The 26382-nt window shown below is 36.7% G+C and overlaps 1 protein-coding gene across 2 annotated transcripts in view; it reads left to right on the top strand.

Annotated features, from left to right (window-relative positions):
• sfpq (splicing factor proline/glutamine-rich) overlaps positions 1–26382 on the top strand; it is a 34627-nt gene that overhangs the window by 834 nt on the left and 7411 nt on the right. Inside the window, exons 2-10 of one of the 2 annotated variants that reach the window (XM_056249707.1) lie at positions 414–602; positions 684–985; positions 1095–1190; positions 1329–1525; positions 1643–1727; positions 1808–1922; positions 2015–2063; positions 9409–9518; positions 14809–15310. In XM_056249707.1, coding sequence (XP_056105682.1) covers positions 414–602; positions 684–985; positions 1095–1190; positions 1329–1525; positions 1643–1727; positions 1808–1922; positions 2015–2063; positions 9409–9518; positions 14809–14928 — 1263 coding nt within the window. In that variant the 3' untranslated portion in view covers positions 14929–15310. Of the gene's footprint in view, positions 1–413; positions 603–683; positions 986–1094; positions 1191–1328; positions 1526–1642; positions 1728–1807; positions 1923–2014; positions 2064–9408; positions 9519–14808; positions 15311–26382 lie in introns of those variants that run through there. The other variant, XM_056249708.1, reaches the window with a different exon arrangement.

Raw genomic sequence — 26382 nt, 5'->3', positions numbered from 1 at the left:
AGATTTATAAATTTGTCGTTTTAAAACATTTTCAGTAGTGCGGGGTACAGAGTCAGATCCGCCATTTTGTAGACGTTGAAACAAAGGTTGGACTCATTACTGGTCCCCCGATGTTTCGGTCGCTCTGTCTGTATAAAGTGCATTAAGTGTGACTTTTTGACGTTTATTTCGCTTTACGAACGTTAAGAACGCGTTTTGCTATAATTTCGATGTTTTAGTGTGGCCTGACGTTAGTTGTTTGATAAATATAGGTCATGTTTGTGTTTGCATTGTAGATGAATACGTTCGCAAGCATTGTGAAGTAACATTTATTGATTTGCAATATGGCGCTCAAATTTAGCCCCACGATAGGTTTACCAGCAGATGTTGACTTTTATTGTGATTTTTTTTTTTTTTTTTTTTTTGGGATTTAGGAATTGAAGGCAACGCTATCTTTGCTGCGCAAGCCTGGGGAGAAAACCTACACTCAACGCTGCCGTCTGTTTATTGGGAACCTACCGAACGACATCACTGAAACCGAATTCAGGAAATTGTTTGCAAAGTATGGGGAACCCAGTGAGATTTTCATCAATCAAAGCAAAGGTTTTGGATTCATCAGGCTGGTGAGACTTATAACTAATTCCTTGTAGGTGTTAAGTAGCCTATTTTTAAATATGCCTAATTTAGTCTTTGTGTATTTTAAGGAATCCCGTGCTTTGGCAGAGGTTGCAAAAGCTGAGCTGGATGATATTCCGATGAAAGGCAGGCCTCTCAGAGTTCGTTTTGCCACTCATTCTGCTGCACTTTCTGTGCGCAACTTATCTCCATTTGTGTCCAATGAGCTGCTGGAGGAGGCCTTCTCTCAGTTTGGAGTGGTGGAGAGGGCTGTAGTTATCGTAGATGACCGTGGCCGCTCAACGGGGAAGGGCATTGTTGAGTTTTCTTCCAAACCAGCTGCACGGAAGGCTATTGATCGTATCAGTGATGGAGTGTTCCTTCTCACATCGTAAGTTATTATAATATGTACAATGACCATATGGTCTCATAAAATGATCATTCTTTTTACTGGATAGACTTGTAGAAAATATCTTTACATCATTTTATTATTTTTATAGGTCACCCCGTCCGATTGTGGTTGAATTGTTAGAGCAGTACGATGATGAGGATGGTTTGCCAGAGAAACTTGCACAGAAGAACCCCAGTTATCAGAAGTAAGTTCCAAAAAAAATCATGTTTATTTTACATTCTGTGACCAGATTCAAAGTCTCTTGTGATTAGTAGTTAATATGTTGTTTTGTGTTGTGGTCATAATAATATACGTTTGTTAATTGGCTTTGATTTGTCCTCAGAGAGCGAGATCAACCTCCTCGGTTTGCCCGTCCTGGCACCTTTGAGTTTGAATACTCACAGCGATGGAAGTCCCTTGATGAGATGGAGAAACAACAGAGGCAGCAAGTGGAAAAAAACATACGTGAGGCCCGTGAAAAGCTGGAAGGGGAGATGGAAGATGCCTATCATGAGCATCAAGCGAACATGCTCAGACAGGGTGAGTATTGTCTCTTGAGTCAGTGTATTTGTTTTTGGCATTTTTACTGCGTTTAAAAGAAAAATTAATTAAGATTATGGGATGAATGATTGTTTGTGTGGTATATTTTGTTTAAAGACCTTCTTAGACGTCAAGAGGAACTTCGTCGGATGGAAGAAATGCACAGTCAGGAGATGCAGAAACGTAAAGAGATGCAACTCAGGTATGTCTCATGTTGTGTATTGTGGTGCTGGAAACCCTTGCTGTGATAGTAGTTAACTGAGTAATTGTTGCCACCCACAGGCAGGAAGAGGAACGCCGTAGGAGAGAGGAGGAGATGATGCGGCAGAGGGAACTTGAAGAACAGATGAGGCGTAAACGTGAGGAGTCTTACAGAATGGGTGGCTTCATGGATAATGTAAGTAATGCAGTTAGAAAGCTCTTAGCATTTAAATGCCATATTTGTTGAAACCTTTTAAATAAAACCATTTCCTCCCTTTTTTTTTACAGAGAGAAAGGGAGATGAGAATGAATTCTAGTGGAGGCCTGGGGTTGGCTGGTAAGATGCATTCTAGATCTAAAAACTCATAAAATGAACATGCTGTTGTCTGCTGATATAATTCAAATATATATATATATATATATATATGTGGATAACAAGTGTAATAAACAATTCAATATTTTTAGCATTCCTCTGTGGTTCACTGTCTAAAAATTCAGTATTCCAACACTCCATTGTCTGTTAACCCTATAAAGCCTGTTGTATTGTAGGGCTGGGTTATCGTGTAAGTTTTTCATATCCGTCACGATCTATAATTATCAGGATCAATGTAAAGTCTTTTAAAGGCAGATTTTTGCTCTTATGTGAAAGTTGTACAAACCTGAAATTTGGTTTTAAACTACTCTTTGTCAGAACATGACAAACATCTCTCATTTTTGAATTCATTACACTTTTTTTCCAGTCATTTTTCCTTAACAAAATAAACATCTTAATAGAAAAATTAATTTCTTAGTTTTTGCATGTTATAACAGGTGATACGGTTTCAAATCATGACACATGTTGCCTGACTTTTACGTGCGTCTTCGGCACAGTTTGCAGTTCAGTCTGCAATATAAATAATACTACATGTTTTGTCTCTTAGAAATGCACATTTGGCAGAAGCTTGAGTTGACCGTAGTAGTGTGGTGGAAGTTAAGATTAAATTCAGGCCACTAGGGGTGTAACGGTACACAAAAATCACGGTTCGGTACGTACCTCGGTTTTAAAGTCACGGTTCGGTACGTTTTCCATACAGCAAAAAGTAAGAAATGCCAGAGAAATTTCCCATTTGTTAAAGGGATACTCCACTTTTTTGGAAATAGGCTCATTTTACAACTCCCCCAGAGTTAAACTGTTGAGTTTGACCGTTTTTGAATCCATTCAGCCGATCTCCGGTTCTGGCGGTACCACTTTTAGCATAGCTTAGCATACATCATTGAAGTGGACAAGACCATTAGCAGTTCTCAAACAAAAATCACCAAAGAGTTTAGATATTTTTCCTATTTAAAACTTGACTCTTCTGTAGTTACATCGTGCACTAAGACCGACGGAAGATGTAAAGTTGCGATTTTCTAGGCTGATATGGCTAGGAACTATACTCTCATTCCTGCGTAATAATCAAGAAACTTCACTGCCGCACCATGAGAGCAGCAGGCGTAATGATATGACACAGCGCCTGAAAATAGTTCCGTTGTGTTGACGGAAGGTGGCCTATTTTCAGGCGCTGCGTCATATCATTACGCCTGCTGCTCTTTGGTGATTTTTGTTTGAGAAATGCTAATGGTCTTGTCCACTTCAATGATGTATGCTAAGCTATGCTAAAAGTGGTACCGTCAGAACCGGAGATCGGCTGAATGGATTCAAAAACGGTAAAACTCAACAGTTTAACTCTGAGGGAGTTGTAAAATGAGCCTATTTCCAAAAAAAGTGGAGTATCCCTTTAAAAGAAAAAATATTTTTTAAATAAGTGTGAGTTTTCCTTCATCTTGAAACTTTCAGATTTATAAATGAACCATCTTTGAAGGATGAACAAATAATGTTTTGGTCATCACATTAAAAATAACATTTAAATATATGAAGAGTTTAGATGCAAAAGCCATTTGAAATTTTCTTCTAGAATGATCATTTTTATCAAGCTTGTATATTTAAGTTCAGTAATTTCACTTAAATGGCAATGAAGATTGCCTATTAATTGTCATTTGAGTGAAATTACTGAACTTAAATGTACAAGCTTCATAAAAATGATCATTCTAGAAGAAAATTTCAAATGGCACTTATAGAGGCTTTTGCATCTGAACTATTCATATAGGCTATTTATTTATATAATATTTGAGTTTTGAAGTGCTGGAAAAAGATGTGTGAAGTACTTGAAAGTATTTCACTATTCCAGCCAAACTGGTTACAGTTAGAGTTACTATATTAAATCCATGGTGAATGTTGCTGGTCTGTGGACGTAAAGTATTACTAGTTCATTCACGGCACAATGTTTCTCCTGGTGTCCACGTCAGCGCTGTTTGATCTAATAGAGATCTACGGTTAATAACGGAGAAATTTGAATGCTTCTCACTAGATCTCGCAGCGATGTTATTACTTCAGTGGCGAATTCAAATGTTTTCTTTACTGGATCTCTTAGCGCTGTGTTGTAACAGTGTCGCTTGATCGAGATCGGCTCGCGCTGCACAGATGTTGCTGCTCCGAACTGATAAACGATCCGTGAAGCACAATAGCGCAGTTTCGTTCCGCTTTCATTACGCTTGCCATTTGATGTTGCGCAACGTTGTGGTGGTCGCGCCAGCGCAAATTTTGTCGGCAGGAAAAATGGTCCAAGGAATCGTTCGGTTTGTATGCGTACCGAACCGGAAGCCTCGAACCGAAACGGTTCAATACGAATACATGTACCGTTACACCCCTACAGGCCACTCAATAGTAAAAATATTGAGCCAAATTTATTTCTGAAAATTGAAATTCAGGGTAGTCTCTCTTAAGCCGAAACATAACTAGAGAGCTCCAAGCAAAACAGTATTAATTCAGTCAAATCATACATATACATTTTTCATTGAACAAAGACTTTCAAAGTTGATTGGATAAACAAATGAGCAGATTATCATAGGGCCTCCTACTTTTATCATATAAGTAAATTTTCTGGTTCATCGACATCCCATAATATGCATACCCACCGGATGTTCGTGAAGATAATCTCACCTGACTCACTAAACTCATTATTCCCAAGTTGCTTCTCACAGCATTTGTTGATTAGCTTTAAAAAATGGCTCACAGAGAGAGAGAAACACAAAAGGCAATATATCTGAGTTTTTCTCCTAGTGTATGACAGAGAGAGTGGCCCAATGCTCAGTAATAAAATTAAAAAGGGTGAAATATATATAATCTCCATGCTCATCAATCAAAACCTAGCCCTTACATGTACGGCATAACCTCCATTGGGAAGCAACCTGCTTAAAACCTTCGGTTTGTCACCTTACATTCCTAATTGGTTAACACTCTTTTGAAACCATTACTTTTGTCCTTCACTACTCCCTCTTTCAGAAACATGTTTAAAAAAAACAATAATGGTAGAAAATCTGTTTTCAATACATGCAATGGTTACACACACCTGTCAAAAAACAAATTACATTTTCTCATTATTAAAAAGGTATGCAAGTATCATTTAAGGAAACCTGTGTAACTCATGTAAGATTAACAAAATTGATCATGAATAAGCAGCAGCATAGAATAGACAGCAACAACTGCAGATAAAATGGTTTAATATTGGCCAAATGACATTTTAATTCAAATGTTTACCTAATCTTTAATATTTGGCCACTTTATGATAGAAATGCTACAACCACTGTAATGTCTTAAACAAGTAAGCTGTGGACATTCAAACTCAGAGCAAGGTTTTAAGCTTACTTTAAAATCACGATGAACAACAGTTCACATATTTATAAACACTTACATATTCTCCTGTGTTGATTTTCCTTGCAAATCTGGTGAAATGGTGAATTTTGCGTTCCCAAAAGAACATTTTAAAGGGTTAGTTAACCCCAAAATGAAAATTCTGTCAGTATTACTCACCCTCATGTTGTTCCAACCCCGTAAGACTTTCGTTCATCTTCGGAACACAAATCAAGATATCTTTGATTAAATCTGAGAGCTGGATCACTCCTCCATAGGCTTCTTAAGGGATCGAAACTGGCCGGCCCAAAAGTTAAAGACATCGTTAAAATAGTCCAAGGGACTACACTGACTCAATCTTAAGTTTATCAAGCGACGAGAATACTTTGTCCGCAAAAAACAAACAAAAATAACGACTTTATTCAACTATTCATTTCCTTCTCTGTTGGCCTCGAGATTTTACGTAGTGATATTTAGGGATGGAAATTAGGCCATCCTTAAAAATATTTTGGTTTGCAGTAACAGCAATAAAAAAAAAAAAAAAGGGTCGGTAGGTCTATATATTTTTTTTTTCAAGATTCAATGTAAAAAAAAAAAGGATAATTTTGGTCATGGTGATTACGTCGGTATGAATCTAAACAAATTTACATATCGTGACGTCACTGACTGGGTCTTCAACCCATGCCTTCGGGCCCACCATTGCGAACCTCATTCTGATACAGGTTATAGACCACAAACAATTTGAAATCTTTGTCAAAAAAACATATTTATTGCATTAATTCCAGCTGCATTCATTTGGAAAAAAAAATAGGCTGAATCAAAAAAAGAAGAAAAAAAAGGAGCCACTAGATTTCCATGAAAGTGGATTTTCAGAGGGAAACAAATAAATTAAAATGACTAATCTCACCAGCGCCACGCCGACCAATAAAACAGCGCGTTTGGCACCATTCGTTTACATTTGACCCATACTATTACAAGCCCCCTTTCTGGTCTAGGGGCAGGAAAGGAGGGTAACAAAAAGTTGCAGGGTGAGAGATTTGACCCATAAACATCTGCTATTAACGGAAATCAGTGAGGTCAAATGGCTAGGCGCATTGTAGAAACTATAGGCCTATTAAGTAGTCCTGACATATTATGGAATGGTCGATTTTCTTTTGTGCTATTTAGTACATTTCGGTATGGGATGTGCTGTTTTATTGGTCAGCGCGGCGCTGGTGAGATTAGTTTGCGCCGCGCTGACCATTGGCTGGTGCAAGCAAACACTTCTCTCTGCGCTGTCGAGTCTGTCGCGGCTCGGTCCATTGAGCCACGCAGATTACAAGTCAGCGCAGCGCGAACTCTGTAACACCGTGCCGTTTGTCCCACTTTCGGTGTGTTTGGCTTCCCACTCTTATGTGTGTTTGTTTGTCAGAGCCTGCAGTTGCTGTGTGACGCGCGTTCGCGGTGGGCATATCATGACGAGCTGGACGCGCTCCGAGAAAAGGCCGTTAACATCGATTCCCTATTCTCCTATTTGACCATTAAGAATTTCGAATAATGAGCGACTAAATGTAGGCTCATATACAGACGTATTTCACAAGCAGCCGCGCCGCAGCCATCATCACCGAGCGCGAACCATTGACATTGAATGAAACGAAGCGAACGCACAGGCCATGTGACATGCATAAACCAATGGTGTAAACATAATCATAATAGATGACGCCACGGGGTTTTATTTAAAAGAAAGAACATAGCCTACGCAATTTATATTCACAATACTTACTATAATATAATTTATATTATTTTATTGCATTTGTGTTAGTTGTTTGAAGAGTAAAAAAAAATCGGTCGGTCTTAATGCAAGTTTACAACCGGCAAGTCGGTCGGACTAAAAGGGGAAAAAAATAAATAATTGGGTCGGTCCTAATTCGACAGGGTCGGTCGGGTTACGGCAAACAAGAATATTTTTAAGGATGGCCTTAGCACCAGCCAAATGCTGGTGATTTTGTGTTGTGGCTGGTAAACTCGCTTCACCTACCAGCCAACGTGGCGGGTAAATAAAAGTAGCATGCTGTTTCACCCGGACAGTTTTAGAGGAGGCACACCTTGAGACTTTACCCTATGGAATAAACGGCTTAAATATTGTAGATCTTGTAGTATTTAATTTTTTACACATTGTCATAGTGCTTGGTGGTAAACCGGTTCAAACCGAAAACCGGTTTATATTTTCATTACGATATTGATTTTTAATAAACCGCCATACCGGTGTATTTAATTACAACGGCGGAACGAACGTTACGCGACACTGTTTCAGACGGACCCTTTACAATGTTGCACTTCTAAGCAGCGACTGCGATGCGAGGGTAAACCATAGACAGTAAAAGTAAACAGCAGTGCTCTGGTGTTCCGTTACAGGGAAGATGGATGCTGCAGAACTAGCATAAAACTTCAAATAAAAGCCTGGGCTTTTATTTTCCCAAAGGCGTCTATATGAGACAGGCCTTTATAATTTAGTGTTGAGATGTTGTTCTTTGAGTGTAGGCCTAGTGTCTCCAATCTCTAAAAATCTCCACGTGAAACTGTGGGGAGAGAGAGCAAGACAGCGCTCATGTTGTTTGAAGACGTTAGAGTGCGCGTGCGCGGCCGGAGCGCTCTCTCTTTCTCTGCTCGTTATGCGCCCTGTCAAGCGCAGCAGTCATTCTATTCTCCAACACTCACCGATCAAAAAAAGGCTTTGTCATAGTGCTTGGTGGTAAACCGGTTCAAACCGAAAACCGGTTTATATTTTCATTACGCTTTGACAAAATTTGCTTTGGCCACTGCCAAAAAGCGGACGATTTGACGGGTTTTATTATATTAAATACAACCCGAAACTAAAAAGTTCTGTATTTTGACTGCAATTGTCTTTGGATTCTGATTCCTCACTTCATTAGAATCATGACTGCCTCTTATTTGTAAACAACAGCATAATTTTCTAGGGCCATGCAAACCTATATCACTATAGGTGTGGAATTGTTCTACAATATTCACTAATGACAGTAAAATAGACTATCCTAAGTCAATTTACTGCAGTAATTCCTCTCTCAACCAGTAGAAAATGCTTTGAACACCTGATTATGCATTCTAAAAAAAAACTGTCATAAACCAGAAAACTGGCATAATAAAAAAAAATAAAAAAAATGATATAAATTTGTCAAACCGCCCAGCACTACATTGTCAGTTAAAAACAAGAAAGTGGCTGGTAAAACTTTGAGTGGCTGGTAGATTGTGGAATCCACCAGCCACAGTGGCAGGTGGACAAAAAAGTTAATTTCCATCCCTGGATATTGCGCAAAGCTTCTTGGTTGTACGTCTGTGGAATGGTATTTCCGGTATTTTTACTCGACACTGGTAAATTGCATTGGAGGATTTTTTTAAATTGAATACTTGACTTTAATTGTGGAATCGTGACAGCATTATTATTAAAATTAACCATTGGTCTTCCATAGTACCATACATTTAGGTCATAACCACAGTTAAAACCATGCATATTGCACCTCAGTATATATGATGATATATTTTATACTAGGACTGGGTAAAATATTGATTTTCTAAATTTTAATCTATTCTCATTTTTATGAACCGATATCAATTCTTGGGATTCAAGAATCGATCTTCAGTCTATGCTGGTTTCAGTTGATAAATGATCAGAACATTGTAGCACGCCTCACATCAAATCTCAATACTGTTACTTTTTATATGAAAGTCTTATTTATTGTTTGAAAATTCATACAATTTATAACTGATAACTTCCAAATTATCAGCATGATCAAAACGTTGCCGAAAAACCTGTTGCACAATCTACCACATGCCTTCCCTATTGATATTTATTTTTTATTTAATTGATAGATATTTACCTTCAGGTTGTGGAACTTAAACCTAAATTGCTGTGAGATCTTTGCATGCTTTTAAGGGTTAATGAAACTAATGTATGCCTTTTTAAAAATATAAACAGATATGCCGTTTGGGTCACCTGGCCAGAAGTTCCCATTGGCAGGAATGAATTTTGAAGGACACCAAGGAATGGGGGGATCTGCACCAGGGGGCATGGCGTCCAACGAAATGGTAATGTATTACTGAGTTGAAAGCTGGAGTGAATGTGGCGGGAGTATGTGCGTGTATTGAATGCTTGCTAATCTTTGAGTTGAGCTATTGTGGTTCATAGGAACTGAGGCCATTTTGTGTTTGAAGGTTTACAAGTTAGGTGTGGATGGATTATTTGTAGACCCGTCAGTGGGAAGTGTGTTTTTGATCCCTTTTGTGATTTTTATTAGTCCCTCCATCTAGTGGCAGAAGTTGTCAGCACTCAAGCTCAGCTCCCCTCACAGGTTGCTTCTCTTGTTGCTTTTGCAAGTCTGTCTGCACTAAGGCCCATGAATTTTTATACACCTGCTTGCAACATGTACTTGTAAGTCCTGTCTAAATTGCAAATAAAGACAGGCATGTTTGCGCTCTGTTTGATGTGTAGCCTTTGAATTAGCAATGTGCCATCTTTTCAAACACAAGTCCTGGTCGGTGAAACCGTATGTGGTGAAACAATACCCTATAAAATGCTGTGCCTGTTTTTGTGGTGAAATACTTTTGTAGGTTTTTTTTTATTATTATTATTTTTTTAACTGTTGCAAATCCATGTCAGTGCTGCGATGGTAATCGCATGGAAATGCTATTTCCATGCTTGGAGCTCTTTTTTTGTCATTTTGAGAGACTGGGCATTTAGTGCAGATAAACTTGAGCAACTTAATCACAAAATGAAGATGAAATTAAGTTATAGTGACTGTGGCTGAGCTTTTGAGTAGCTGGTTGGAGGTGTCCTGGTTGGCAATTCATTGGATGGTGAGATTGGAGTTGGGTTTGACCCACATTTGCTGTAAAGTAAATAGATAAGGTGTCTGCTTAAACACGATGGCACACATTCTTTAATTGTCAAGAAATAATTCAGTTTTTTTCTGGTGTGCTTTGGATATTTCTACTATTTCAATTCAAGAGTTTAAGCATTTAGGTCTCGAAACAAGTACAACAGCAGTTTGTATTATGTAGCTACTAGCTACACTATGAAACTTACCATTTAAACCTTTTAAGACCATAATTTAGGGGTGTGCGATATTGACAAAATATCTCAATATTTTTTGGGATTTTGCTAATAATGACTTTGCTTAGTGTGTTGTGCTGGTACCTTGGCAGATTTAGGACGGCCATGGACTGCTGAGTCCTAAAGTGTTTGTTATTTTTCATGTTCTGTGCAGTGGTCCGTTCGCAGAAGTGACAGAAATAAAAAAAAAATCATATAAGCTTAATTTGAATTTTTCAATATCTTAATTTTTACCTTTTTATGAGGGCAATTTTTCTTACCAAATTAAATGTAGCCAATGCATCATTTGTCAAATATTACATTTGATCAATATTCAATTAGAATTAGACACTATTGGACCCTATCAAATAAACTAGGTTATCAAATGAACTTGGTATCAACTAAATCCCTCTTTGCAATGCAAAGGAAATGCAGAAGTTGCGTCTGAAGTGGCATTTAGATGTATTTACACAGACTGTTAAATGCTGTTCAGGGATGACAAATGCACTTAACCTACAGTTGCAACTGCAAAAATGTTGTTTTAAAAATGAAACCTTGATATGAAATGATTTTCAAATTGAATAGATACTTTAAATATGAAACTAAATCACCAGTAGGTGGTGGGAACACTGCATTGAGATCTAGTGAGAAGCATTCACATTTCTCCTTTATTAACGGACCAAACAGCGCTGACGTGGAAACCAGGAGAAACATTGTGCCATGAATGAAATGGTTATGTTTTAAGTCCACAGATCAGCAACATCCACCATGGATTTAATGTAGTAACACTAACTTGTACCCATGTAAGTTTGGCAAAAATAGTAAAATGCTTTCAAGTACGTCACGCATCTTTTTCCAGCACTTCAAAACTCAAATATTATCATATTTAAATGTTATTTTAAATGTGATCACCAAAACATTATTTGTTCATCCTTCAAAGATATACCCCCATTTATAAAACTAAAAGTTTCAAGATGTAGGAAAACTCACACCTATTTAAAAATATTTTTTCTTTTAATAAATAGGAAATTTCTCTGGCATTTCTTTCTTTTTGCTTTATCGAAAACGTACCGAACCGTGACACCGCTGTATCGAACCGAACCGTGAATTTTGTGAACTGTTACACCCCTAGGCAGGGTTCCAGACTGCGACCATTTTTTGAGAATGTGCGAGTTAAAATGTTATGTGGTCGCATTTGTGCGAGTGGACGCTTGAGCAACAGAACGCCGTTGTATCAGCTGCTGCAGTCCGTAACTTATGTTCAAAATGAACGAGTAGGCTACATCATGAATCCATTTTCCAAACTGTGTTTTTGACTTATTCTGAATCACTACGGTACGCCTATAATAAGTGTTTATATTCTGACTATTTTATCCCGGGGTCGTCTCGGCTGCGGAGTAGCCCAGTGCCTGCGTGACTCGCCATAGACATTAACGGAGAGAAGTTCCGTCTACAATGTTCTTCCGCAAGACACTTGCAGTTTATTTATTGACGAACGTAGACGTCACGCGCATTGCACACTGATGGTGAAACGCGCCAATTACGAATTCACGAATTAAGGCATATAAAAATGGTCTCACGAAGGAGTCCCTTCCTCCTACGTCTTTTCAGCGGTTATATTTTCCTCTGTCGAGCGATTACTCATGATCGCTCGACAGAGGAAAAGGAAATTATTATAAAATGCAGAAGGTAAGGAGTGTGAGATTTCTGCTTTTTGTTACAACTATAAACTTTGATAATGAAAAATCTGTATCAGTTTATTATAATACTCTAATCTTTTAAAATGTAATGCATACATTTGAATGTTTAATGATTTTTAAAAGATAGAAAGATGATAATAGACAGATAGATAGAATATGATTCAAATGTAAATAGATAGATTGTATATAATTCAAATGTAAAATGCTTAAAATTACAGATTAAAATTACTGTCCAAAATCCTGAAATTTGACAATGATAATTAATATATTACAGGTATTTCTGCTGCAACCCAGAAAGCCTTTGCTAGCCTTGGTCCATTTAAAACCACTATTCATCAGCTCAGCATGCATTGATTAATCCCAGGGCATGTAGCAAAAAAAAAACAAAGTGCGACCAAATCATATGCTGGTGCGACCAACTGAGAAAGTTGGTAGCACCAGTGCAACCAGTGGAAAAGTTAGTCTGGAGCCCTGCCCCTAGGTATAAATAAAGCCTAAGACAAATACTCAATACATGGGGATTTTACGGCATTTTAATAGTGTAAGTCACGCAGTGAGTGTGCTCTCTAGCCATGTTTTTGTTTGGTTTTTGTAAAGTGAGGGACATACTCAATGTCACATTGCACATTGTTAAAACAACAATTACTATATTATCGTAGATGATATATCGCACACCCCTATGATGCATATTATCACAGACCTGTGAATTTCTATTACATTTTTACTTGCCCAAGCTTTTGCTGAGAAGCTCTGTGTTGCAGGAAAGTAATTCAGCAGGAAGGCCAGTGCTTTACAAATTGTTGGATTGTTGAGCTGGTTGCCTGTGTGCTACTTTCACCTCAGTATTTTTATAGCTGAACCTTTTGATTTCCCCAGTTAACAGGCAGTGTTGCTAGAAATGGGGGAATTGGGGTTTCCGTCCGATATGATTCAGCAAGTAGGAATAAAATATCTCCACATTTCAAAGAGGCATTTAAGGAGTAGAATCTGTAAGTGAAACCTTATGAGCATGATCTCATCCTGACCTGTTGTCAGATATAAAACTCGCTAGTGGTTTCATTTGAACATAAGTGGAACTCACCCCTGGAATTTGCGATTAGCAAAGCAGAAAGAGGCTTTATTCTGTATTGAAACTGTATGATCTTTTTAAGTGTCACTCTGAAGGCAAGTATTTTGTCTTAAAATGTTTAGTTGTATACCTGAATGAACTTTTAGTAGGTAAGAATCTCATATTTTTAACTTTTAAAGTCAACATGAAATCAAAATGGACCCCATGTACTTTCTTCAATGCAAGTTACTGTTTTTGTGCTTTTTTATTTTAAAAAATGTTATAACTTGCTCCACCTCAAACTATTTTCTTTGTTGGCTGATTTCACCAACACCACCTAAATTTAGGTCTATGAGTGCTGGTTGTGTTTAAAGAGAAGAATAGGCCTAGTCCTCAACTCGCCTTCAAGTCCTGCCTTAGAATATATATTTTTTTTCTATGTTAAATATTGTTTGGCTTGGAAATGTTGCTTTACAGAACAAAAATGGTTTGCAATTAGTTTCATGTTGACTTTAAGCGGTCAACCATTTTTGAAGAAAAAAAACTCGCAACAAATGGTTATAGTGGCAGTTCTTTTCGCAGATTGGCAATGTTTAATATAAAACTTTAACAACCTTATGCTTTCACAGTATTAAAAGAATTATGATAATCTGAAATCTGTAACATTTCGATTCACTGCATTACTTTTTGTTACCGGTAGTCTCCATGAGCTGAACTTTTCAGTTGAACTTTGAAAAAAAGATCAAATAGGAAAATGCTGATTGCTCATTCAGGCACTGCCTCTATTTCATCCAATTAACTATCACACTGCATGTTCTGACAAGTGTCTTAGCCTATATCTGATGAACATCATAATTACAATAAATTTAAGAAAAATGTCTAAAATTGATCAGTGATGGCTAAATAGTTAGCAAAAATAGCATTTAAAAAAAAATCTGAAATCAGATCTCTTTGAATGTAAAAACCACTTTTTCAAATGTGATTTGTATAATAAAGTAAAACTACTCATAAATACTTAACGCATATGTTCAGAACTTAATTTTCAAAAAGATTTACAATCATTTTGATTAAATATAATTTTCTATTCATAATGTAAGAATTTGTAATTGCCCATTGGGCTAGGAGGGTTTTTGTCTAATAATGAAGTACAAACCCCTTTGCCATAATCGTAAGTTTAGGGCATCCAACAGTAAGCTCAACTTTGAGACAATTCTGCCTCGATCTAATATTTGAATCCTGCAGTTTTTTTTTTTATCTTAGCAGCGCTATTGGAATGCAATGTAATGGTATTTGACTAATGAATACATTACCCTCTCTTCCTTTTCCTATGTCACCTCTGGCACCTGTGGATCTGCGTGTTGGAACTGTTTCGCCGATTGTTTTCCTTGGATCCCACTTAAATAATACTTTTGCTCAAAATATGAACTCATGGAACTCGTTACCCTTTATTGCTTTTCTCCCATTCCCATGGATGTAAACTCCATAATTTCTACAAAACTAAATCCCCAACTGATACATAACTGAAAACGGTCCGTGTAGCGCAATGAGCGTTTCCCACAAGGTGGGCCTGGTGGTCCAAGGGGCATGGGTGCTGGAAACCCAGGATTTGGCAGGGTCCGTGAGGAATATGATGGAGCTGCCAAGAAGCCTCGCTTCTGATCTGGCACTTTAAAAGCAAAGTTTGTATGTGGAATTCCAGAGGCTCAGTTCTGGAGTCACAATTGATGTATTTAAGTTTAAAGAATTTTCTTGCAATTTTAGCCTGAAAACTCATCCCATTTGTGGCAAGATCTTTTCGTCCTATTTTTATTTTGTATTCTTAATAGGTTAAATAAAACCATTGAAGTCAGCGCTGGCTTAGTGCTGCTAACATGTAATCCACTTTCTAATTAGTCTTTATCTTGTCATGTTACTTGTGTTATGCTGGTGAATATTGTAAATTTGTTCTGATCTTTCAATGGCTGTGTTCTGTGCCATTCACATTTAAAATACTACATGTACATTTTTCAATAAAGAGTGCAGTTGGTTCTCCCAAACCCCATTCAGGTGTTGTTGGCACAATGTTTAATTTTGTGATGTGTCAGGCATCTAACACCTGACACATCATACACCTATAGGCATCTAGGACATTTTCTTCATCTTAAAGGTTGTTGCTTGGAGTTGTACTTAATGAAACCTTTAGGGCTGCCCCCGACTAAAGATTTTTCTAATCGACTAGTATTCGTTCATTGAGGCATTGGTTGACTAATCTGGCTTTTATATTAATTTGAGTATATACTGAGCATTTAATATATGGACGTAATATATTACCTATTCTATTCCGTGCTCATAGCAACGAGACATTTTAATTTATTAATAAACTAGTGTGTTCTAAGTCCGTGTCATCTGTAAAGATGAGGTTGACTATGCTGACTCGCCATCTCTGCAGTTTAGTGGCTGGATGCGCCTTTAGAGAGAAATGCACCTTTCATATAGATTATGTTTCAGAGTATTTGTTTTAAATTTGAATTGGCTCATTTCAAAGTAGACATTTCAAGCTTTCTATAGATATATTTCTCATGTCTGTGATGCAAGTAGCCTATATACTGAGTTTCGGTTTATTTTTGTGACGCGCTCCAGTTCGCGGAAACCGAGAGGGCAGAAAGCACATCATGTTTGTTTTCTTTATTTTAAAAAGGCACGACGTTTTGTTAAGTAGACTCTTACAGTTTTGATATTTTACTCTTATCTGTATGACCAAAAATGGTGTTAAGTTTCCCTGATAAAGGCATGCAGTAAGCGCCATAATACTTGAGCTTTCACACTCCGCACAAGCACTTGGATACGCGGTTAATAGCGCACGTTTATCTAGGTTAACGTTAGAGTGAGCAACCATGTAAAGTAGCTACTACTTGCATGTTTCAAATGCCATATTTGAGGTTGATGGATGATGGGCAAACCTTTGGATTACCACAAGCACCCACAGTTAACGATCTGTCCCTCACGGACTTCGCCACTTTTTTTGTGTTTTTTTTGGCTAACAGATTAATACAATTTGTCGACTATTAGGGGGCAGCCCTAGATATTTTTATATTAGTTAAAAGTTTAGATTTAGCATTGCCATTGTACAACTTGGCTATTAAGTTAAATATGGATTGCTGGTGTGGTATCAATTTACTTTTCTTTTATTGTTTGGAATTATAGTTTAAACAAGATGACTTGGTTTCATTTCAAATTAGACCCCAGTTCTACAGCAAGAACACACATTGCATTGATTTCAATCATAAATTATAGTAAAAAATTAAATGACAAAACAGGTTAACTGTGGATCGTAATCGCAGAAAAAAGTATTCTACTAATCTATTTTATAGTAAGTTTTTTTTTTTCTCTCTCTCTCTTAAGTTTATACTGGCAAACCAGTAGTTTGAGGTTGTTTTTTTTTTTTTTGCTGCCACCTATAGTTTAGTTGGATCATTGGCACCAAGTGGTATTGAGGAAAAAACTACTTCAAACATTTTTCCAGTGTACTCCCACCATCATCTTCCAATGGTTGGATAAACCCACCCCAAACTCACCATTGGTTAAGCTGTGGACCAGTTGGAATGCTTATACTGATCAATGTTTTGATATAACCATAGTGATTGCTGTTTTGGGACATCACCATTTTACTGTCTTTTTTATAAATATATAAAATGTCATGGACATACAACATTTTGGCTCTTGACAGAATCCTTGGAAACTTGAATGGAAATATTCTGATTAATATTTGTTGCACTTCAATTTCTTTGCGAAAGAATGGGAAAACATTGATTAAATTTACTTTTTGGAACAAATCATTAATGCCTGCCATGTGCGGGACTGCGGACGGTTGATTCACAAGCAATGCCTGTTAAGTTTTATGAAACCAAAAGGGATTGGAAAAGCAAACTAATCCGAGTTTGTTCTTGGATGGCAATCTTGACTTTCACAAACATTACAAATCTGATTTTGTTTACATGATTTACAAGTATCCATTTAAAAAGTATACTGCTGTCATTATAGGTTAATTACTCAAACTATAACATTATATTTGACATGATCTTGTTAGGTCTGGGTGTTGTATAGACTTTGTAAGGTATATAGATATATTTTCACAAAAAGTCTTACGTGACAAGACGTTACCATTTATTCCCAGAGTGAGCTGCTGTGGGAAAGTGCAAGATCCAATTTGTCTTCAAAATGAAACATGCTTCATATTAAGTTGCTCTGATGTTCGAGATGTTTTCCTCACTACATGACTTGCGTTTCGCGGGTATATTCTCAGCTGGAAATGTTAGAAAGTTACACAAGTATTTCTGTTTTGCATTAAGGCTTATCCTGACAGCAAGAAAGTCTTCACTAAACTTCTCTGAACGAGCACCGGTGTGTGTGCACGAATGTCCAACAGATTGCTTGCAATAATTCTGAAATATTTTAGATACATTTTACAAAGATATTTTTTAGACTCTTTAAAGTTGTACATATGGTACAGGCAAGTAGTAACTGTTAAGGGACTATTGTACTAGATACAACAAATGTATTATAATTACTATAAGATGAGAATGTTCCTTTCAACCGCTTGCCAATTAACATTAGTCTGTGCTTTTGTTTTATTTTATTTTTTAATTAGATTAACCTTTATTTGATTTTAATTACTTTAAAATATAAATATTACGTTCTAAAATTGCTTCTTAAACTTATTTTGCACAATTTACAGCCTAGCCTACATGGATTCATCCACTGTATGTTTTCATAGCCTTCAATTTGCACATTGTTTGGAGAACAACATTTTGCAGGATATGAAATAGCTTATTTTTATATATATAAAAAAAAAAAAATCACCCAGCACTAGTTATTATACTAGTAGAACTAGTAAAAGTCGACTATTTGTGCAGTGGTTACAGGGACACACATACTTGTTCACCAAGTAGCATGTTACTTGTTGTGATTTTTAATTTCTACCATTTTATCCTTTTCTAGTTAGGATGGATGACTCAAAATAAAATCTTCAAAATACTGCTACTTATCTATTCTTGAAAGCACAGTTTAAATGGTTAAATTTAGCTTGTGTAGTATCCACAGCACCACCTCAATGTTTCAGTGGATTGTATTACGTTTTGCCAGTCAAACCAAAATCAATTTGCATAGTTGGTAGCATTTTTCAATGTGCCAAGACAACGAAATTGCTTGCTTTGCTTTACCCTTCATGTCTTTGTATGATTTGAGAGGTGCTGCATAAAATGTTATTTCTGTAAATTTGCAACACCTTAATGGCAACCATTAGTAAGCATTGGAGTAAGACCCAATTGCAGATTAGCTTGTTAACGATTAGAAAAAAAACAAAAATGATTTGAAGAATAATGCAAACTACAAATCAAAATAAACAAGAAGCAAGGCTTGTGTTGGAGGAAACACTGTTTCTAGAAATAGTTTACACCTTTTTTAACTTTGTAAAACTCTCTAGGTCAGTTAGACAATAAAAGTTAATAATTCTCTATTAGAATAATTATAACGGTGCATTTTTTCAGATTAAAGCTTGACTTCTATATTGTAATATCATTGATTAATTTAAAATTTATATATTTTTTTTGGAAAAACACATTGGGATTAACATCCCACCAAGCCGTTATTTTGGAATGAGTGATATACCAATTTAAATTGTCTGTCTTCTCCAAGTAACTGTTAACACTGTCAAGCTTTTCTTCTAACACATGTTCTGCTGCTGTCAAAGCTGGAGACAGAAGCAATTAATTTGACAATTATCTTACTATTAAATTTATATCTAGAAGTTATTAATGTAATTGCTAAATTCATTTAATTTCACTTTGCATGATATGACACCTATATATTGGGCATTTGTTAAATGGACCAGATTTCTGTGTGTAAAAGGTCCTTATTCCTGACCCATGCCATTGGTCATTTACAAGTCACTCTATTTTGCTATTGCCGTTTGGAGCGAGGGCACAGCTACCAATTAGCTTGCTTACTTCTACATTGTTCATTTAAAAAAAAAAGGTAATGGTAGTTTAATTTATACAAATATTTCTTAATTTGAATGACACGTGCAATATGATTTGACATTATTCTGTAACTCTATTTTGATATTGGAGCAAGGACACCGCTACCAATTAGCTTGATTTCTTCTACATTCTTCATTTCCTTCTACATTTAAAAAAAATTAATGGTACTATAATTATTAAAACAAATATTTCTTAATTTGAACGCCATGTGCAATATGAGATGACATTTTGTTGCTAGTGAACATTTTAATGTAACATTTTGTATTTAAATCACATGGCTTATGTAATTACGGTAATTTTAACATCAAGAATGGAGCTGGAAAAAGGTAACTTCACTTACAGATTTTACAAGATACATTGTGGTAAAATGTATTGTCTATTGTGTTGGTTTTCTACACATTTTTTTCCTTAACAGGTTTGTTCGTGACTTCCGAAGTATCTTCGAGTTTGGAACTCTTTTGGATTTTAGCCATTTATCCACCATTAATCTAAGCCTCATACGGCATGCCCATGGACTGTTCACCAGCTGTCTAATGCATAATGCTCACAAAATGGCTGGAGATTTTTCAGAACACCAGGCTCTAGTCTGATTGGCTGGCTTTTTAATTTTCAGGATGCTTAGGATTTTGTCAGTCTACCTGGAAATATTTACGATTTCCCAAGCTTCTTCAATGAGCACTTCAAGGGAAGAACTAGTCGCTGGATTTGCCAAAGATTGAGGTTCGAGGCATTAAAACTTCAAGAGCTTTGTTCAAGACACTTGGTAGCAAGTACACAAGTCATCATTGACCACACCACAATATGTTACGTCTTGTTCTTAGAGTTTTATCTCATAAGCACCATGTGTTAAAACAGACCATGCTTGGTCAGTTTGTCACCTCTTTTGCTCTAGGTCATCTGTTTTTGGGCAGAATGAATATGTGAGCCTAATCCACTACAAAATATGACATTATGGTATGTAACCATTTATTTATCATTGACCAAATCCATGTTGGCTTGTTTGTCCTATTTGGAACAACCAAGTTTATTTTGCTGCATTACAATTATTAGTGTGGCACCTTACATCTTTGTGTCCCAAATTTAGAGTATTGGTAGTAATTTTAAAGTTCTTGGGCAGAATTCATGAAACATTTAATAAAAATGTTGTTTTCAAACTTTAAAAATAAAATTTTAAACATTTTGTATTACAAAAAAACATCTGGGGGGGGAAAAAGGCCTTAAAGTAATTTAAACAAACTCTTAATGTTAGGATAACTTCTACTTGTCTTAAATCCCCAAAGGTAAGACAGCACACACACAGATACAGGATGTGTTCCAGGGCTTGACTTTAAAGACTACCCGAGGCCAGCGTGAGATGCTCGAGTCAGTTGACGGAATTGTAATTGGCTCGATTGATTACACAATCGAAATGGATGCATTAGGGATGTTACACATGTTCCCATGATCAATCATCGTTTAAATGAATTAATGCATTTTTTCCAAACAAAATTATTACATTTATCTTGCCTAAATGTTTGCGCTCATTGCATTTTTACAATGGGGTAATATTGTTGTTAAGAATTTACACATCACAAGGAAGCTTGATTTAAATTGTTTGATTAAATTGAAAAAAGTATCACAAATTGTTTGATTAAATTGAAAAAAGTATCACAAATAAATACAATAGAATAAAGATACAAATAAAGACAATTAAAGAGAAAAGTTTTTGAATAGGTCTAACACATTCATATACAGATACTGAATAAAGTAATCAAATGGAAAATAACACTGGGTGGTATTTTAGTCCTGAATAAATTAAATACATAGGCTATTAATCCTGATTCCTTTAACTTAAAGCCATCTTTTGTTGTTTTGACGACAAAATTAATGACAGACACATATGGCTGCCGTCACTTTAAGAGCTAGTGCACGGATCGTGTTCATTATACTGGCATGCGTTTTATGCTTATTAAAGACAAAACCGACTATATTTAGAGTATAGCCTACTCACAAAGACCGAAATTGACAATTTTGCGTGTTAAAGCAATATAATCCGCGAAAAATAGTTACTGGCCAGCTGTTTTTGAGGCGGATTTTCTATGAATGTGCGCATAGAAAATAATCTCAGAGAGCGCGCGAGCACTGATTAGTTTAAAATCGCTTGAATGTTTAAACTGGTAAGACTTAAAAAGACTTCAGTCACGATGCACTGCTGGCCCGATTGTGCAAGTGAATATTCCGTCATGTCCCGACCTTACAGTCTATGGTCCCGACTCCAAAACGCGAGTGTGTATTATCGCCGCCGCAGCGCTTGATGCCTGCCTTGCACAACACATTATGAGAAGAGATAGAAGACGCGCGGCACCGCTGAACACTCACGCTGTTTGTGAAATTGCGTCTGGAAGATAGTTGTTAAAAGAATGATTTGATTTTATTATCTGTGTGGATTACGATTGCGGGAATTTCCCGCATTATAAATGGGAGATCTGCGGGAATGATTCGAATTATGCGCAATACCCGCAATCCCGCGCCGAAATTCGAGCCCTGATGCATCTACAGCCGTGGCAAATACCCAACTGGATGACAGTGTGTGCAAATGCTGATCAAAACATGTTCCCCACCAAATGAATGAGAAGGGTTTTAGTCTAATAAAGGCCTAGTAGAATTGTAAAATGAGTCTGAGATTGATCATTTAATTAAATTATGTAATCAAATATAACGACCAATAGCCTACAACGTGTCAACAACGCCGCCTCAGATGCGTGCTAGTCAGAATGTATAACTCCTTTTGTGGATGCTTCTATAACAATGCACTGAAACATGGTAACTCAACCCAATTAATTCACAACAATTCTCATTGTTCTCATTATAATGTTATGGAATGACAGCCCCAATCATAGTTAATTAGTCATGCATTACTGTTTGAGCTGCATGCGCTGAATGGACATCGGTAAACTGAAGAGCTTTTGATAGTGGGTTATTTTAACTCAACGAAACGCATCCCATATGAGATTAATCGGATGTACAAAATAAACATATTACAAATTATATCTGCACACCATGATGCGAATGTACAAGTGAATTTGAGCAAAGTTACATGCTAGTCAGAACGTGCAACTCCTGTTGTGGATATGCTTATCCTGGAGCAACACGCTAAAACACAGCAAACCCAAAGAATTCATAACGTTTTATAACAATTTTGTTCTGTATAATGTTATGCAATATGACAGTCCCAATCGTAGTTATTAGTCGCGCATTGCCGTTTGAGCTGCATGCGCTGAAGCTGACCACTGGCACGCTTTATACCGCTTTCTAAACCAATTAAAATTAATTATAGCCAATTATTTCCATCTTGAGACAGGCTCTTTAAAAAATTACAAATATACCGCTCTTAAATATTGATACTGGAAATAAATACTGAAATTTTTCAAGAATTACACAACATAAATTCCAAGGAGTTTGCAAGAATGTTCTTAAATTGTTTTAACTTATGATCTTTTATCCGGCCATAGTTATTAATTTTAGAATTAAAATATTCTAGTCCATAGTTGTTAGATAGCAACTATTATTATTTGTGATATTGAACTTGTTCTATTATGTGGTTCCTTTTTGAGCAACTTTTTTCTTACTACATTTCCTTGACTGCATTGTTGAGGATCAAGATATTTTTGACATACCGGTTTTTTTATTTTAGGTAATGTTAGTTAATTGAGATGATCTTTGAGTAATTCAAAATGAGTATGGAATTAAAAGGGCTAAAACTTCTAAATCTAATCAAACCATCAAATTGCAGAAGCTGATTTCTTCAAGAAACAAGCGATGAACCATATGAGAACTGCTAAGGATTGCCCTTAATTTAATTAGGCAGTTTGGGGATTTTGTTTTGTCTTGTTTGAGGCGTAAATTCACATTTGCATAATACTTGAATTTGTAAGCTTTGAGAGATAAATTGCTTTCAAATTGCTATGCATTTGCGATGCGCGGATCAGCCCTAACATCACTCGAATCCACTGTTATAAACAAATCATCCACCCGTTACCCACCACACCTATGTTTTTTTTCTCTGATTTAGATATCAGCACCCAATCGTTACATTACAATTACATTAAGCGTGATATGGTAACATATTACACTAAAGTAGGCTGCTTTTAAATCAACATTTATTTAAAGCAAAAGTTATTCTTTGCCGAAATTATATTTCTATAATCGCCTAAACCAGGAGTCTGCAACCTATATGGCACGTGGAGGGGTAGTTGCTGGTACGTGAGCAAACGCGAGATATGTGCATTTAATTCAGATAAAGCAATGAAAGCGTGCAGCTCTGAAAGCATGAGCAGCGCTTTACACACACTGAAGTTACTGACTGACAGCTTGTTCCGCTATTTGTTCCACTTAGCTTTGAGGGGGGGAAAAACAACGTTAATGGTATACATTTCAGGGGCCGTATTCACAAAGAATTTTATCTTACCACTAGGAGTACTCCTAAATCGCACTAAAATATTTTAGCTAGGAGTTTTCTCTTAAAAGTTATTCACAACGCCATTCAGACCTACACTTAGTAAGGAAAAATGACAACTCCTAAACTAAGAGTGAGTCTTCGTTGCTATAGATGACGTCAATTCTCATGCACGAGCTTCCTCGCAATGATCACGGTGATTGGTTGTTAGATGACAGGGCCATCATGCGGAACGCAACACAGACGCAACAAATCATGGAATTACGACATCTAAATATGTCTGTGTCCTACACAAAATAATAATAGTAATGTCATCGAAATGCATAATGACATGTTGTGCAGGCCCCAGTGAAGTGTAATTCTAAAAAGGCAGAGAGAGAAAGAAAAGTCGTAAATTAAATTAAATCAAGGTAGCCTAATACCCTAATGAAAACCGCCACTTGCCTAATAATGAAAAACGACACTTGCATTAACACTTGCTTGGTTAATTGACATCATATTAGCCTAAATAGAAAAATAAACTTAAAACAAGGAAATGTTGCTCCTATTGAAGTAATGTAATAGTTGAATGACGGTGGATTATGAAATCGCCAAAACGCAAAATGAAGCCCAACTGGGCGCAGGATCAGTTACTGCTGCTGGCCCAGTTGGTGCTGAAAAAAAAAAAAAACATAATAAAAGGGAAATTCGGCACTGGGATATCAAGCAAAACTAAGCGTGAGACATGGGAGAGGATTTGTTTGCAGATCAATGCAGCATTCCCGCTTGTGTCGCGGACCCCGGACGACTGCGAGAGGCGGTGGTATGCGCTACAATCCTTTGTGAATAGGTCTTAGTGAGTTAGGAGTCCTCTCGACTTCTTTTAAGCTGTCTCAGACTTAGGTGCTACTTTTAGGGCTAAAATGCTTCGTGAATTACTCTTATACCCCTTTTCCACCAACGCATTTTGAGAGCCGGTTCGGAGCCGGTGCCTGCGCGCGAACCAGTTCTTTGTGTTTCGACAGCCAAAGAACCGGTTCTCGGCCAGGAAAACTGGTTCCAAAGCGGCACCAACTCTTTGCTAGACTAGCACCGTTCTTTTACCACGTCATGCTTACGTCGGGGGCTGGTTTAGATAACATAATTTCTGACATAATATAGGATCGCAAAGCCAGGAGAAACATTTGCAGAAACACGATGTAGTCCGCCATTGTAATTGTTATGCTTGAAGTTGGCGCAAGCGTTTCTATTTTTTTTTTTTTTTTTTATGTAAGCAAAGGAGAAAACAGTCACAATATACAACAAATAATTGGAAAGAAAAAAAGACACAAGACAGGGGTACATAACTAATCAGAAAAGATTACATATCAAAGGAAAAGATTAAAATACTTACATATTTCAATTGTTTTTAAAGCCTTCTTGGTTCACGAGTTAGAGATAATCCCAAAGTAATGTTGTACTTGCAAGCGTTTCTAGCTAAGATGTATGACGACGTACACAGTGACGTAACGACGTCGTTCGTTGGGCGCTCTAGTGGAAAAACAAACAGGTTCTGAGAAGGTTTGCAAGTTGAACCAACTTTGAACCAGCACCAGTTCCGAACCAGTTCGATTTGGTGGAAAAGGGGTATGTGTGAAAAAAATTAGGAGTCCTAAAGTTAGGAGTGACACGCCCATTATTTTTAGGAGTTGCTCCTAAATTCGCCAGTTAGGAGCTACTTTTAGCCTTAAACTTCTTTGGGAATACGGCCCCAGAGCTATGAAGTATATAAAGTCCTGTTAAAAATTACACACATTCCACATGATGATGGTGCTGCATGTGCAAACTCCGTTACTGCTGGTCTCTTCATGTGTTTCAAGTAGCTCCGTGTTTCTTCAGCAAGCTGACACAAATGAAACTTCAATGTTCAGTGTTGCATCCTGAACACACAGTTGACTTAGCGAGACTAAATTATATGACCAGTGCTGATGCCGCTCTCTCTCCCATTATGGTCTTTGATTGTGAAATTAGCTGATGATTAATAAAAAAGACTTTGACATGAACTCCATGGAATTTGCACATTAAAACAAATTTTATGGAAAATTGCTTCCATCATTATGTAGGAAAACACTTCAGAATTTTCACTTTATTTTTTAGTTAAAGCTGTCAAGTTATTAAGCAATGCCTCATGTAGGTTCCTTTGTTTTATATAATGACCACTAAGAGGAGCTCTAGGCATATTGTATTCTTTTATTGGTTTTCCCTGAAGAGATATACATTGTTGTTGAAAAAGTAAAAGAGTGAAACATCTTGCGTTTTACTGTGAAACGATAGTTCCAGGTCTTTAAAATCAACGCATTAATGATTTATTTGTCATCCAACTGCAATTTTTGGAATCCTTTTATTACTTGACCTCAGTGTCCTCGGGTATATAACCGCGAACCGTGCATCACTACTATGCATTGTCAAAAAACATAATCTAATATTTTTCTGTAGACTATATTATTTTGAGTATTCTGTGTTTGAACAATGACAGGAGGGCTGTTTAGAAGCATCAGGAAATTAATTAATCTGAATATTCTCCTGCATTTTCCCATACATTCAAGGCCAAAAGTATTTGAGAAGGTGAAGAGTTTTCAAATTCCCACCTGAAGCTTTTGTAGCTAGTTTCTTGGATATTAGCAGGAAGAGAAAGATAAAAAT

This window comes from Rhinichthys klamathensis, unplaced genomic scaffold, assembly GCF_029890125.1.
Source record: "Rhinichthys klamathensis goyatoka isolate OS25496 unplaced genomic scaffold, OSU_Roscu_1.1 h1tg000060l_1, whole genome shotgun sequence".
NCBI lineage: Eukaryota > Metazoa > Chordata > Actinopteri > Cypriniformes > Leuciscidae > Rhinichthys > Rhinichthys klamathensis.
The sequence above is the reverse complement of the archived record's forward strand: the minus strand, read 5'-3'. Positions and strand labels throughout refer to the sequence as shown.